Source organism: Protobothrops mucrosquamatus, unplaced genomic scaffold (genome assembly GCF_001527695.2).
Source record: "Protobothrops mucrosquamatus isolate PMUCROS unplaced genomic scaffold, P.Mucros_1.0 scaffold2596, whole genome shotgun sequence".
NCBI lineage: Eukaryota > Metazoa > Chordata > Lepidosauria > Squamata > Viperidae > Protobothrops > Protobothrops mucrosquamatus.
Genome location: NW_015388650.1, coordinates 7,746 through 23,982, shown reverse-complemented (window position 1 = coordinate 23,982; position 16,237 = coordinate 7,746). Strand labels below are relative to the sequence as shown.

Here is a 16,237-nt window from a genome sequence, read left to right as displayed (position 1 = left end):
AGTCAGGGTTAACTTCCTTAGGACTTTGGAATTTTTGTAGAAAAAATAATCAGTAGAAAATCTTTAAAGTAAGATACAATTTTTGTCACAAGAATGGACACAGAAGAAAAGGTTTAAGAACTGTTTTATCCAAGGAAAATGAGCATATACAGTATGTGATCAATCAGGTACATGAGCTTCAGGTTTACATGAATCTTTTGCCTTTCAGGGACCTCAAGGGTTAAGAGGTTTCATTGGTATTATGGGCTCTAAAGGTGATAAAGTAAGTAACATCAGCTATACATTTGTGATTTCAAATTCTTTGGCAATATTGATTAATTGAGCGATCTCTTGGTTTTACAGACGAATTGATATGTGGGAACATTTATAAGGACATGGTGAATATTGCTTCATGTGTACATGGTGAATCTTGCATTTCTGCTTCTTCACCTTGCCTTGATTGGACATCAGGGAGTGCAAACCTCAATCTGATCCTCAGAGGACAAGCATGATCATTAGTTCTCAAAGAATGGCCTATCCTGGTGCTTAATATCTATGGTCCTATGTATATGTATATGGATGAAACTAAAACAGTCACTAGAATATTTAGTTACTAAAATGTGATAAAAACTTTTAACATTAGTATTAGAACTATTGTTTTTTTTTTTAAACTTATGCTTGTTTTACTACTAGCACATATGTAGATACCCTTGTATAAAAACCTATAAATCTCAATATATATTCCCATTTATCAGAAGGATAAAGGTTCTTCAATTCTACATTTTTATGGTTTGCAGTTTAAGAATGAAACTAAAACTGTCATTGGAATATTTAGTTACTAAAAGTGAATAAGAACTTTTAATATTTATGTTAGAACTGTTTTTTTTTTTTAAAAAAATTATGCTCATTTTCCCACTAGGGCATAATGCATAATGATCTATAAATCTGAAGATACATTCCCATTTATCCAAAAGATAAAGGTTCTCCAATTCTACATTTTTATGTTTTGCGGTCTAGATATGTAACTGCTACAGATGTGCAGTGCTCTAAGCAACCTCCCTTTAGATCAGGGGTGTTAAACCTTGGCAACTTTAAGACTTGTGGACTTCAAATACCAGAATTGTCCACCCAGCATGCTTGGCTGGGGAATTCTGGGAGTTGAAGTCCACAAGTCTTAAAGTTGCCAAGGTTGGACACTCCTGCTTTAGATGATGGGAGTTTAAAATATATGTAACTCATATATTTTTGCTGTGGGTATTTTGTTTTCTTAAAATTATTCATATAATTCAGTGTTGTATTGATTATCAATATTATCTCAATATTTCATCAAGTAAGAATAACACACAAAAGCAGCACATTCGCTATTCAAACTCTATTTATGATTGGCCATGCTGTCCTATTAGATTCAATGTTTATAGGCTTTCTCTAAGATGCAATTTCTTGATTATGTTGGCTTTCTCTTTTGCTTGTAATTGATTAAAAAATTCTGAAGTAGTTCTACGGCAAAGAGTATGTTCTACTTCATCACTTAGTTTAAGACTTGTTTTATCATTTCCAGAACAAACCCTGTTTGTAACTGCCAAAATTTGGTGGTAAACCAGTGATCTTTAACTATACAATTTAATATCCCTTCGTTCAATGTGTAAATATGTGAACTAGATATACTAACCTTCCACAAATAAAAGTACTTTCAGCTGTGAATGAGGTATGTTCTACCAGAAGGAGTAGATCCCCGTTTGGGGAGTGCTTCTGGTTCAGCCTCATTCTCTAGTTTCTCAGACTGGGAAAACAGCAAGGAACACCTTTTTATCAACTTCAGCTAATGTACTAACTATGGCTTATCTCAGAGGACAGCCTTGACCTGATTACTGCAATGCGCTCTACATACGGCTGCTTTTGTATCTAATTTGGAAATTGCATTTAGTGCAGAGTTCATCAGCCAGGACAGCCTTTAGAATGACTAAAAACACACACATACACAACTCCCCCTCCCCAAAAATCTAGATTACTGCTGTGTAGGAAACATTACACACATTCCCAATACTTGTCTTGATGATATACAGAAGTGCTGTTTATGATGTTTCAAACGTGACAATGACTAATGTGAAAGACAGAGTGAGATTATTCTTAAACTGAAACTTATCAAGGAAGATTTACCTAGAGGCACTATTGGCTTCTCTGACAACAATCTAGGTTTTCTCTGTAGTTGGATCACATTCCCTGTTGAATTGAGGAAGGAGACTTTCTCCTTAGTATTCAGACATTTTTTTTACCTAATCAGGCCTTTAATTGTTGGCTTGTATTTTTAAAATTTTAAACATTTAAAAGTTTTCTTAATCATTTTAATACTTTTACTTCATTCTAACTATACCTTTTTAAAGGGAGACAACTCACCATGGTTTATTCCGGGTTGTACTGGCGATGTCTGAAATTCAAGAGGCCCAGAATTATCCAGATTTTTATGGCTCTTTTTTATAGATATGTAACCTACCTTGGTAGAGCAGGATTGTTGACAGAATAATAGCAAAATTTTCTGTCGTGAATCATGATAAGGATACCTTGTGATGTTTTAGCAGTTTATCAAGAGAACAAAATTGGGATGGGTATTGTAAACAATTTTCATTTATTTACTCTCTTTTACACCATTCATTCCCAATAGCTATGGGTAGGTAATAGTGAACAATTTCAAAACAAAACAGAAATTGAATCCAAATCCAAATATAATATATTTGTCTTGACAAATATAAAACTTGAGTTTGTCCTTATTGGAATTGCTAAGTAAATGGATTTTTTTTGAGATCTTGAATCATAATAATCCTTTTTCTTGGTCTTTACAATATAGGGTGCTCGTGGTTTTGACGGAGAGCCTGGTCCTCAAGGTCTTCCTGGGGCAGCTGTGAGTTAATCTGTCTAATTCTAAAGTCTTTTAGCCTGCTGATAGCCTCAGGGTAGAATTAAACTGATTGCCTTCACTCTCACATTAACAAAAAACCGTAATCTCAATTTTCATTCAAAACAAACAACCAAGCACTAATTTTCAAGACACCACAGTAAGTGCCCTAACACAAGGGTCCTCAACCTCCAGTCTGCACACAGAAGATTCCTCACATGAGAAGCTACAATTGAAGTCAATGTGCATTTCCTGTAATTGTTAATCATGCTGGTGAGTTGATACGGTTATTTCAAGGAATTGCTCAGAGACTGCTAATCACTATCTGCATTCCTTTCTAGGGTGATCGGGGACCAAGAGGTTCACTGGGAGAAACAGGCCCTGAAGGAGAGAAGGTAAGTTTTTAATAGTCTTATAATAATTGAGAAAAATAAGAATAGCTCCAGTTGCCAGCTAAAACTAGGGATGTTTGTTGGAATGCAAGTCCAAATATGTCCCCTGGGGTTTGTGCAGATTTTATTTCATATAATGACACAGATTCCACATATCTAAGTGTAAGCAACTTTATTGCCTTCAACGTGACTTACTCTGTGATGGAATTGGGCCAGTGCATAATGAAAAATTGCACGAAAAAAGAACTTAGAAAGCAAAAATAGATGGGAGGTAATGCTGATATCCAATCTTAAGAGTATCTGAAATGTGTCATTTCTTTTGCTTTATTCATCTCTACTTATATACATGTGATACAGTATTTTCAACATGCTTTTGTTTTTTTAAAAAAAATATCTTTTATTTTTAGGGTCCACAAGGCATTAGAGGAATTACTGGACTTCCTGGGCCCAAAGGAGAAAGTGTATGTATGCCATGATTCTTAGGTATAATGAAATTTATTATTTATATTTCCAACAAATTTAAATTGCCTTACAAGACCAGGTAAAACTGTGTGTGATTTAAGTATATGTGTGTGACTTACATGATACCAGTGTATAAAATACAGTGCTATTTCTTCTTCAAGGGCTTACCTGGAGTAAATGGCCGTGAAGGTATACCTGCCATGCCAGGAGCAAAGGTACTTAAAATAAAATTAATATATCTGTTCTAATTTAATACAGCCAAGTGGGGACCAGGGAAATATTATGGAGAAGTAGAGCAGTTAGATGAATTAGTATGAATAGGTTTCTGAGCTATTAGTAAAACTGAAAGGCTGTAACAATGGCTGGTGCCTTCAGAACCTGAGAGTCTACAGGCCAGTGACAACAGTTGCATTCTACTTTTTATTAGTTCCTCTTTCTTTTCTCAGGCCAGCCTCTCCTACCTGAAGTCCCTTTATCAGCCATAAGAATTAAATAGTTCATTTACCTGTATTCAGAGCGCTGTTTGGTGTACTTCTTAAGGGACCAGGCTAGAAATAAGGAGACTGTGAATGTTAGGCACAGGCACAAAGCCAGTTAGGTAAGCTTGGGCCAGTCACTCTCTTTCAACCCTAGGAAGTAGGCAATGATAAGCTGAGTGTCACCAACTAAAGACAGAATGGTGAGGACTCTGGTTCACAAACTCCACACCAAACAACTTCTTCTTCAAAATATATGAGGAGCATTCTCAATGGCATTTCTACTTCCTATGTTTACAGAGATGAAATAAGGAATGCAACAATTTCTGATGGCAAATATGATTTCATCACCTAATGCTTATTAAGCATCAGAACCTGCTTTCTTTTTTCATATTTAAACTTGCTATGTTTAGGCAAAAAAAGAAATGGAAATCAAAAGAAATTAGTGAGGGTTTTTTAAAAATTTGGTAACCAGTTTTCACATTAGGTTTTTTTTTTTAAAGCATTCTGTATTTGATTGATCTATCTTATTCTGTTATCTGTCTGATTGTTGCTTGTCTGCCTGTCATGTACACTGCTGTATTGCACACTGACTCCTAGGAAAATAATGAAGCATGAACTAAAATGTTCATGGTAAACCAACAATTAATGTATATAACATGGAAACATCCATAGTAAAAGTCATTAATTTCAACAATTCATAAATTAATCAGAACGTCCTATCATCATCAAGTAGAATACATCATCCAATTAACTGCTGAAAGGTCTCCAGAACAGCTCCATTTTCTGGTTAGTCTCCTTGAACAGTCAAAGAAGAAGATAGGATATCAATCAAATACATGCATACCAGAATATGTGCTGATGGTGACAAATTTAGATGGCTTTCAGAGAAGATTTGCCAATTCATGGAAGACAGAACTACAGATGCCCACCAGCCATTGTAGTTAATTGGAACTACTCTGGGCAGAAGTGGATATATTTCCAAACAAGAAATGATTCTGTGTAATAAATGCAAGGAAAACTCTTTATCTGTATGTGACCCAGTTGCTCAAAGCCAGACTGAGTGAAGACAAATGTTGAAACTGGTGTCACTTTGGTGTGACTAATGGGATCTTCATGTACACAACACAACAACTCAGAGAAGATCAGTATCACTTGAGTCCGACATATATAAATGGTGTTTCCAGCACAAGTTCACCTCTCTCCATTTATATCTTTTTAATTAATCCCCTGCAAGCATTTACTTCCTTAGCTTGCTCAGTCAAAGTAGCTCTCCCTTTCTTAAGGTGGGTACAAAGGGCTTGCTCCCAAAGAGTTAATGGTGGATCCTTGCCAGTGAAAGTCCTAGTGATTGTCACTCATGCAGTGGAAGATATGTGTCTAGCTACTGCTTTCTTCTGCTCGTCTTCCTATTTGGGACAAGTAGTATACATGCTTTCTATCTAGTCTAGATCAATGTTTCTCAATCTACGCTGGCTGGAGAATTCTGGGAGTTGAAGTCCACACATCTTAAAATTGCCAAGGTTGAGAAACATTGGTCTAGATACAGGCATCTCTTAATTATTATTTAATCTACATACTAGGTTACATATTAAATGAATAATATCTGCATACTATTTATTTTTACAATGTCTTTACTGCTCCCTTAAAATGACCGTTTGGTGGATTACAAGCACTGAATAAAGATTGAATTATCAGGTGTTAGTGCATACAGTAGAACAGGAGTCTTCAAACTTGGCAACTTTAAGACTTGTGGACTTCAACTCCCAGAAGTTGAAGTCATGGCTGGCTGAGGAATTCTGGGAGTTGAAGTCCACAAGTCTTAAAGTTGCCAAGTTTGAAGACCCCTGCAGTAGAAAGTCCATATGTCTTCAATATGATCTTTCCAGAGGCAATTTCCTGCCTATTATGAAAATAGAGAGGTACACTAGGTAGCCTGTTCTAGCAGGATGATGTTTACATACTGTGTCCTTATTTCTTGGGTGAATGTTGGTGATTTACTTTAACTGGATCATTTGCTTAATACCACATTTAAGGTAGGTGGCAGGGATGGTGTTTGCCAAAGGTAAGAAACCTATTTATATTCTTACTATACAGCTTTCTATACCATGTAAGCAGATGGCTTGATTCTCTACTAGGATTTCTTCAGAAGAATTCACCTGAAATACAAGTATTTTTTTCAGGGTGAACAAGGAAAACCTGGACCTCCAGGTGATACAGGCATTCAAGGAATCCCCGTAAGTGTTTTCCATATTTTTTTTGCATATTTAAAATGTAAACAAAGTTACATTTCAAAGCTAACTAAAACTGGATGTTTATTAAGCCAGATTTTTTTTTAATTTTAATAATCAAATTGCATGCTTATAGTATATGTATACAGTGGCAAAAGAGAAAGGCAATCTTTCTTAAAAAGTTAATCAGTCTTGCAAATTGCTCAATATAGTTCAAATAATGAAAAAAATTTGTAAATTTCTGGCTGATTACTGTGTTGGGTAGAGCAAATTGTACACTAGGTACTACCTGGGTAAAAGTTGACTGGTTGATGAGGGACAGAAGGCTTTAGGGAAGATCAGTCAACACTTGAGCAGCATGATGTCCTTGTAGAAAGATGTATCAATTGTTCTTGGGTATGTTATACATTACATTCATCTATTCATCAAGACAGCTTTTAATTCAATCCCCAAAGACAGTCTGTGAGAGAAATTGGTGGCATCCTTCATCAATTACCAATTTATTTTGTTGATCATGACAGTAATTTAGTACAAGTCCAAAATGACATTTTTACTAAAAAAAAAACAAACCCCAAAGGAATGAAATAAGGCAGTATCTTAGCACTTTTTAATTTCTATAGTAATTCTTTGATGCAAGTCCAGGCAAAACCAATAGATCAGTGTCACTCTTTTTGCATGTTGACCACGCAACTCCTTTCTGTAAAAACATAAGCTGAAGGCAAGTCAGCCGCCCTGAGTGGGGTGCACCTAATCTTTAGCGACACCCCAGCTGCGCCCATTCACCCACGCCCACCTGGCGCCCTCAGATGGCCACGCCTTCCCAGTCATACCCCCCTGGCTACAGTGAGTCGTCCCATTCCCTTTTGGGCCAGTCCCTTTTCTCAGCCCAACTCAACTTACAGGGTTTTTGTTATGGGTAAAATAATAGGAGAAAGGAGTATTTGGTATGTTCACTGCCTTGGGCTATTTATAAAGTAATAAAGGTGGGATAAAGTTCTAATGAATAAATTAAAAAATGAATAGATCTATATTTTGTAAAATTGAGGACCTCCCCTCCTCCCAAAACTCATTAAGAGCTCTTCTGTGTGCTGTGAAATATCTACCAATGCTGGGTTACTTTGCATTGATGCATATCTGAATAGACACCTTTTTAATAAGTCATTAGGATTGGACATGCCATATATAGGACATATCTATCATTATAATAGGATACATCAATTACCGTGTGCCTGTTTGTTCTGGATTGAAGCATTCATTTTTCTTATGTTCCTGGTGAATTTGAGGACATGAAGCCTCATTAATTAATATTTACAGGGTTTCAAGAAAAATGGTTACAAAGTAAAGCAAACTTTTGACATTTCCATTAAGAAATTTCACTACAATATTTCAAATATTTTCAATATCTGTTTGTTTTTTAGGGCTTAGCTGGCTCTGCTGGAGCAAAAGGTGTTGCTGGCCCAAAGGTAAAGTATCCTAGGAAATTTGGAAATAGTCCATCCTTTTTACAGACGGAACTGTTACAGAAGAAACTGTTTATTCCTTCTCTTGGGAGCCTAAATCCGACAATCCCATTTACAGTGTCCTTTCTAGAGTGCCGAGCAGAAGGTCGAAGGAGAGAAAGTTTATTTAGACAGACAGCTTCATGGCTGAGCAGAGATTTAGATCAAAGTTCCCACAGTCCAAATTCAAAACACCAGCTTCTTTTCAATCTTGACTTTATTAACGGGTCTACTGGGATTACTATTTTTACAAGTTACTATTTTCAAAAACCCTAAAACAGTTATTGACTCTGAATTTTTATTTCCCTTTGACCCCAGTGTTAGAGCAAGTGAAAACTGGAGTGAGATTTTTTTTGGGGGGTGTTCATACTGCATGCTTAAGTTGGTGAATGAAAGAACCATTTACTTTGGATATGGGCAATAGGCTAAACTGCAGTAGAAATGAGCTAAACAGATTGGTTGATACAACATGCTAAGCCTGAGGTGGGCAATTAATTTTCCTAAGGGATCACATGAGAAACTGGGGCTGTTGGGGAGGGAGGGCTGAACCAATATAATCTGATTTGATGTACTCAAAGTCCCTCACCTCAACGCTTCAGGCTGCTCCAGGTGAGGGGTGAGCACAGTGCAGGTGCAGGGAAGGGTTTTCTCTCCTTGCCCTCCCACAGACACCAGCCAACTTGGCTTCTTTTTCTGCCCCCATGGTGCCCTTATTTACATTTGAATTCTTTTTCCCAATTGACCTCACACGGAATGGACAGTGACAGCCAAAGGTGGTCTGGGGGGCATAAAATGCCTAGGTCTGTGCTAAGCCATAAAAGAAAGCCTAACCAAGTTACATGTTCCACAGCCGGGCTACTGAAGAAGTCTCTCCCCCACCCTCCCATTGGTGTTAGGAAACTTAAAATGTCATGCAATGGGAGCTGGGTTGAGAAGAGCTCAGGATTCACAGCAACTAAGGGCTTATCCCAGTAATCTCATGGTTAAGCTCATTTTGACTTTGTAGCAGTTGCCTTGGGATCTGGATCTGGAGGTCAGTACCATCGTCCCTTTGTCATGGTCGGATCATTTCCTAGTCTAGCTATAACTCAGCTGCCCATACCTCACAAGGTTGGACCCATTTGGATGGTCTGCCTCAAGCATCGTATGAATCCCGCTACTTTCTGGTGAGTGCTTAGAGATGTTCCTGATAATCTGAGGAGCAAAATCATAGAATCCTTGGTTCGCTGCTGGCAACAGATGACTTGGCCCTGAGATCATTTCTTGGTGGCCTCTCTCGGCTGAGGAAGCAGTATTCTTGAGGGAGGAGATCAGTGACTTGGTGGTTCTCCTGAACTTGTAGCCCATACTTGAAGAGTAAGTGGAGGCTGTGGTCAGGAGAGCCTCACCTAGCTTTCGCTAGTCTAACTGGAGTGTGAGAAGTTGTTTCAGTAAATCATGCCCTTATGAATACTTGGTCAAACTACTGCAACATCCTGTACGTGGTGCTGCCTTTAAAGACCACTTCAAAATTTCAGTTGATTAAGTTAAAGCAGCAACCCTTACATTAGCTTGTATTCACTGGTCAGATAGCTCTGCATTTCTGTAGGCTTCCAGGTGCAATTTAAGGTATTGGCATTGACCTATAAAGCTTTTACCAAGCTACTTTCGGGACCGTGTTTGCTTGCATGAGTCAGCCTGACCTATTTATTCTTGTCGGAAAGCCCAGCTGGTGGTTCTCCATTTGGAGGTGCTGCTTATCTATGGCAGTGCCAGTACTTTGGAATCATCTCCCATTGGAAGTCAGACTTCATTTGCCATCTGGAAAGGGTGAAGACAGAGCACTTTCAGAAGGCAATAAAGATCTAACAGTCCTTTTCAGATTTGCTCTCTGCATCCTATTTGGGATATTTGCTTTCTATAGTTTATCTTTCTAGATTTTATTGGATTCTGAATATTTTAAATCAGCACAGGAAATATTTTATGACATTTTGTATTATATCATGAACTGTTTTATAATTATTTTTATGTTGGAGCACGCATGGTTAGGATGCTGGGATGGAGGTTAGCAAGCCTGTGTTTGAACCTGAATGCTGCCGTGGGTTTGGTTGAGCTCAGACCCTTTGCTCCAACTCATGTTGGGGACATGACCTCCCAATTGGGTATCCCTTAGGGAACAGTGATGCCACCAGCTAATCCTTTCAACCTGGAAGTGCTTCAATGCTTTCAACACAAATGCTATGCTATTTTTGTTTCATAAAATATTTTATAAAATTAATCAAATTTCAATTCCATGGGAGTCATGGTGGCCAGGGAAAACATGCTGCAGAACCACCTCATTGTCAAGGTGATCAACTGGGCAGGTAGGCAGGCAGGCAGGCAGGCAGGCAGGCAGGCAGGCAGGGAGGAAGGAAGGAAGGAAGGAAGGAAGGAAAGAAGGAAGGAAGGAAGGAAGGAAGGAAGGGATGAGAATGTGAGGGAGGGAGGGGGAAGGAGGGAAGGAGGGAGAAAGGAAGGAAAGAGCATTAGAAAGAGAAAAAGAAGGAAGGAGAGAGGCATGGGAAGAAAGAAAAGGAAGGAAGGAAGGAAGGAAGGAATGTGAGGGAGGGACGAAGTAAGTTTTTGGATGGATTCTTTAAATTAGATCACTTAAGATATTTTTGTTCAAAAATTGTTGCCCTATATATAGTTTTGCCCAGTGAAAGATTACAGGAAGGAAAGTTTTAGTAGTATATAGATATATCATCAATTGTATCTAATATTAGAAAAAGAATGGAGGGCAATTATATTATGACTGTGTAGCTCTTTGGATTTGATATAAAAATAGCATTTTGGAGCACAGAGGTGTGCAACCATTATGCCTTTCTTCAACCTAAAAGCAACTGGGACTTTTTCCAGGATGCGTGGCTGTCTTCTGCAGCTACTAAAGCACCTGCTGGAGTTGGAATCTAGAGACCTGGACAGTCCTCACTGATGTAAAATAAAAGGAAAGCACACCATCAGTTCATTTAAAGGTAGTGAATGCATTACAGAACTGGATTAAAAAGCAAGTTTATGCATTGTTAGTTACAAAAGAAAAAAGACCACTCTGAAAAAAATGGAAGATGGTTCAGAATGGTCTAGAGCCAGGGGTAGGCAACCTTGGCTCTTTTATGACTCGTGGACTTCAACTCCCAGAATTCTAGAAGCTGAAGTCCATGAGTCATAAAAGAGCCAAGGTTGCCTACTCCTGGTCTAGACATAGAAAAATAATTTGCTAAGTTTGCTCTCAATCTCATTGTAGATAAGGTGGAAATGGAACAGAGAATGACTCTGTTACTCGAACGTATCTCATGTGGTCAAATAAGGAAAAAATAGACAGAGATGGAGAAATAAAGACTAGTGGAAAAGATTTTTAAATAAGGCGGGCTGGCTAAGTGCCTTATCCTGCCACTGAAATGGCCCGAGAATGGCTGTTATACTTTAAAGGGGCTAAAATCTTTTTTTCTCCAACAGGGTGATGTTGGTCGTCCTGGGAAACCTGGCTTAATGGGAATTTCGGGCAAACCTGTAAGATCATTTCCACCTCAAGTTTAACCTTTTTTTTAAACCAGAAGTCTTGCATTTTTCTCCCTGAAATATCAATCTTTAAATATATACTGTGTATTGTTCTTGCAATCCCACCAATAGGGAGAACAAGGACCACAAGGAGAACCAGGATCACTGGGACCCAAAGGACCATCAGTAAGTTCACTTGCTTAGCTTTTGGTTTAGACTGAGGCTCTGGATTTTCTGATCCTGGTTGTTAAAAGAAATCACTTTCCGATGAGAAGTAATTTATAAACTGGGAAAATTCTAGAAGTGGTGGATGTACATTCACTCCCTATCCTTGGGATAGTATCTTTGTTTTGATTTACATTTATTTTCTCTGTCTTGCTCTGTTTTTCTCATCCTCGCTCTTGTTAATATGCAGTAGAACCAGTGCTTTTTTTCTTAAAAAAAAAAAAAGGTGCCGGAACTCACACCCGTCATACAACCCGCCTTGCCTACCCTACAAGGTTCCATCCAAGAAAGGTGCCGGAACTCCATTCTGGGCATTCTATGACAAAAAAAGCCCTGAGTAGAACATATTTAAAAAAACAAGTTGCATTAAAACTAAGGCACTGCAGTGAAAATAAAGGTGAACTAATTGTCTGTAAAACTCCAGCAATCGCTGAATTAAAATCCCTGGATGGAAATAAATGTCACTGCCTCACACTTTATGGAATTAGAAGTGATATTCCACAACTGAGGCATGGCCACAGAAAAAGTTCGTTCTCTGGTCCCTGTTTGTTTGCTCTCAGGAAGCAGAGGGAGGAGACTAACTTTGGGCAACCCTTGGGGAAAATCCATCTTTAATTTTTCTGGACCTTGGTGGATGCGACTGAAAAGGGAAATAAACCTTAAATTGTATTCAAAGGGGGAAATAAAATGCAATGTAAGGGACAGAACTCAAGCTGATGATCATGTACTTATTTTTATACCTCTGTAAACTTAAACAAATAGTCAGCATTCTTGTTCTTCCTGAAATAGTAGTAGGAAAGTCATTTGATATGTATATTCTTTTATATGGGATGTCCTTGAAATTTATCCTACATTTACAAAATCCACAGTCTATTTGAAGGCAGGCAATCAAGGAGGCATTGGTGCCCATTTATTTTCTAGTCAATTTCCAAGCTGAGTCTTGTTTGAAAAGTGATTTCACATAATGTTGAGATGCAGCCTCTTTCTTCTGTATTATTGTTCCAATCTAGTGGTGTTAATACACAACCCAAGTTAGAATTAGGCTTTCTTGTTGTGCTTCTCATCTGGTGATGTACAACTCACTAGTAACTTTCTTGCAAATGCTACTAGGCTGACTAATACACAAACACATTTTTTTTGGTTATGGGTCTTGTTTTTCCCATCTCCCTCAAGCAAAGACTATTTTATACTTCACAGAAAGAAAACCAGGAAAGCTATCTCACAAGGCTTGTCCAGAGTTTGCCTTCGAAAGTAGTTATCCAGATAATTTGGAATTTTGGCAATCACATTGTACATAATCTGGAAGGCTACAAGGTCATCAACCTTTTCAAAATGAATTTAAAAGCCAAGTTATATTCAATAAATTGAAGTTCAGAATTTGACTCCCACATTCTAGAACAGTTCCCAGAAGCTAGGAGTTCTCCAAAAGGTTTTAATTTAAGAAAAGGAGGAAAATATGAAATACATATATGCTTGGATAGTAACTATATTAATTATGATTAATTTTAATTAAATGCAAATGAAATCCAATCAATTATAGTTTTTATTCTGGCCCTGTTTTGTTTTTTTACTTTTCAATGCATAGCTTCCAGTTTGCAGTTCAAAGGCTAAGCATGATCCTTTGACTAGAAATACTTACATATACTATGCATTAGGCATAGATAAATCTAATCCTTTTAATTTGTACTTGTAATATACATGAAAAGCCAGTGAAATTGCAAATAATCATTGTAGGAGGGCAGCCATGTTAGTTTATAGCAACCCCAAATCAAAAGGACTTTGATAACCTTTTCAGATTAACACATTATATTAAAAGGGATAAGCTTTTGTGAGTTACAGCTCATGTCATTGCTGTATCTAATGAAGCAATTTACAGCTCATGTCTTTTAATAATATTTCATGATAGGAAAAGGTGCTATCAGACTCTTTCTGATTTTTGCCTAATAGTCGCTCCCCAAAAGTAGTTTGAAGAAGCAGGATAGGAAGAGTATCTATGCCTTTGAAATTTGGTTTTGGAGAAGACTCCTGAGAATACCATGGACAGCCAAGAATATAAAGCAATGTATCATTGAACAGGTCAACTCTAAGTTCTCATTCGAAGCACAAATAACCAGGCTCAAATTATTTGTCCATGGACACATTATGAAATCTAGCTCTCTGGAGAAGGCTCTAATCCTGGGAAAGTGGAAGGAAAGAGAAGAAGAAGATGACCAACCACAAGATGGATGGACTCAGTTACAGGCAATGAGTATACTAGGGGACCTTGATGGGAGACCTGAAGGAACAGGTTAGGGATAGATCTTCTTGGAGAAAGCCTACCTGTATTGTCACTTGGAGTTGAAAATGACTTGGCTTTTCACATAAACAATCAACCAATCAACCAATCAATCAATTGCAAGTAGCTATCTTGCAAATATTTTCCTATATAGTGCATCATGACTCTTGCAGGGACAAATTCTCTGGGCCTCCAGAAGAAGCTGCCAAATAGGCATCTATGGATTATTATTATTTTTTGCAAATGGTATTCCTCAAGCAGAGAATCATTTCAAATGCGATAGCAGAATCCTGCACTACTTTCTCCAAATTGCATGCCTTTTCAGCAATTAATCATGTACAACAATGGCCCCCAACCTTTTGGGCACCAAGGACTGGCTCCATGGAGAAAAGTTTTTCCGCGGACAGGAGGGGGCGTGGTTTTGCATGCTTCCTGCATCCTGTAGAAGGGGCTTCACTTGTTTCCGTGGCCTGGTTTCTGGCACCCCTGGTGTATAACAGTCTCAAGAAGCTAGTGTGACTTTACATATATCTCTGTGCATTGCTATTAAACCATTTCTTGGAAGAGTTGCAATATGAGTTTTTTAAAAAGAATGTATGCATTTATTAGCTATCTTTCTTATTTAATTAACTATCTCTATTATTTTTATCCTATAATTGAATTCTGGGGGGGGGGTTTGCAATATCTTTCTTTTTCCCTATTATGCTTCTTTGGGCAATTAGAAGTCTTTAAATTGCTTGATTTTACTGAAATGTTTACTATTCATCTTCAAAAGTGAGCAATTTTACTTCAGGAAATGTAGCTATTTCTACTTTAACCATATTTTTGTTTCCTAAAAGGGTAGCAGAGGTGAGCCAGGTCCTGCCGGTCCTCCAGGGTCACCAGGTAAAATGGTAAGCAGGCAGTGTCGACTTTCATCACATGAGTTTGCTTGGTCAAGGGTTTGTGGTAACCAGGTCATTTCTTCAGGAAAGGAAAAGATGAAATGTGAATAGGGACCATTGTCAGCTTCATTCGTTTCAGCTCGTGGCTCAATTGCCCCATTCTTTAAATTTCCTAAAAAATCTACTTTTTTTTACTAACTTTTTTTTAACTAACATTTTTATGTGTTAGTATCAGAAGCTCCTTCCCTCCTTGCAGAGCCAAGTTAGATTTTAATATTCATATACAGGAATGCTGAAAGGCTACTTTTTTTTTTTTTGCTAGTAGTTACCCGGCATGAATACCTTCTTTGAAACTATTCGGATTTCATTTGCGTGGTTTCTGCTGGGAGGCCAGTTTCAATATTCAGGCTCTGAAAGAATTCTCTGTTAGAAGGGAATGTGCCATAGGCTTGGGTGGGTTGTAGCATTTTCCCAAACCCATAAAGACCCCAATTGTTTTAGCAGATTGATAAAATCAAGAAGGTGCTGTCTCCTAAAGCAGCAAATCACAACAAAGCCTGTATTCATTTATTTAAAACATTTATATAGCCATGCATCTTCTAGCCAGCTCCAGAATTCAACCCACCCTACTGTTTTGAATGAGATGCACAGCCAGCTGTAAGAAAGGTCTAATCCAAAAAAACAGCGGTCTATCTCAACTCTCCCTTTCTTCTGTGTAAAAGTGCTCTAAAGACCCTGCCATCTCTGATTGCTTTCACAGGGTGCAGAAGGAGACACTGGACTGCCAGGTTTACCTGGGCCCCCGGGACTGCCAGGTGCTAAAGGCCATAGGGTAAGCAGATGCAAATCAGAAGATGCTTCTCACTTGACTTTGGTCCACATCTTTTCACACAACAGGAGCCTCCCATCTTTTTGCCTTGTGCCACGTTTAAATCCACTGAAAGGAGAAAAATGGAAGATTATGAAATTATCGTACCACGTTTTCTTTCCAGTGTTCTTTGAGAGTTATTGTACTGTATAATTAAAAGATTTTTCCCCCTTTAATTCCCCCCCTCTATTTCTCCTTTGCTCAATATTGACAGAACAATTCATCTTGCTCTTAGCGCAAGAGTCCGTAGTGTAAACCTTTCAACAAGAGAAATAAGCCGAAATATAGCATTTGTTTGTTCTCACTCTGTGTCCTTCCTAAAGTATTGGCTGCTTGGTTTGGCACCTGAGCCAAATTTTCTTCAAGTCCATTCCGTCCTCTTCTGCAATAATTTCAAACCACTGTTAATCCTTTGTCCCCACCTTGCAATTCTTTGTTTCCTGTACTCTGTCTGACTAGAACCTCTATTGTTGCAAAAGTTTTTCAGATAATTGTTTTGTGGAATTTGCCTCCTGTTTCTTTCCAGGCTTCCAGAGGTGA

At 38.0% G+C, this 16,237-nt stretch overlaps 1 protein-coding gene across 1 annotated transcript in view; it reads left to right on the top strand.

The window, feature by feature from the left end:
• Positions 1-15,661, top strand: part of COL9A1 (collagen type IX alpha 1 chain) — a gene marked incomplete at its 3' end in the record, with an annotated part of 62,903 nt that extends 47,242 nt beyond the window's left edge. Inside the window, exons 15-25 of the mRNA XM_029285953.1 lie at positions 209-262; positions 2,822-2,875; positions 3,211-3,264; positions 3,669-3,722; positions 3,885-3,938; positions 6,383-6,436; positions 7,849-7,893; positions 11,404-11,457; positions 11,578-11,631; positions 14,785-14,838; positions 15,590-15,661. Of these exons, the coding sequence (XP_029141786.1) occupies positions 209-262; positions 2,822-2,875; positions 3,211-3,264; positions 3,669-3,722; positions 3,885-3,938; positions 6,383-6,436; positions 7,849-7,893; positions 11,404-11,457; positions 11,578-11,631; positions 14,785-14,838; positions 15,590-15,661 (603 nt within the window). The remainder of the gene's footprint in view (positions 1-208; positions 263-2,821; positions 2,876-3,210; positions 3,265-3,668; positions 3,723-3,884; positions 3,939-6,382; positions 6,437-7,848; positions 7,894-11,403; positions 11,458-11,577; positions 11,632-14,784; positions 14,839-15,589) is intronic.
• Between the last annotated feature and the right edge of the window lie 576 nt (positions 15,662-16,237).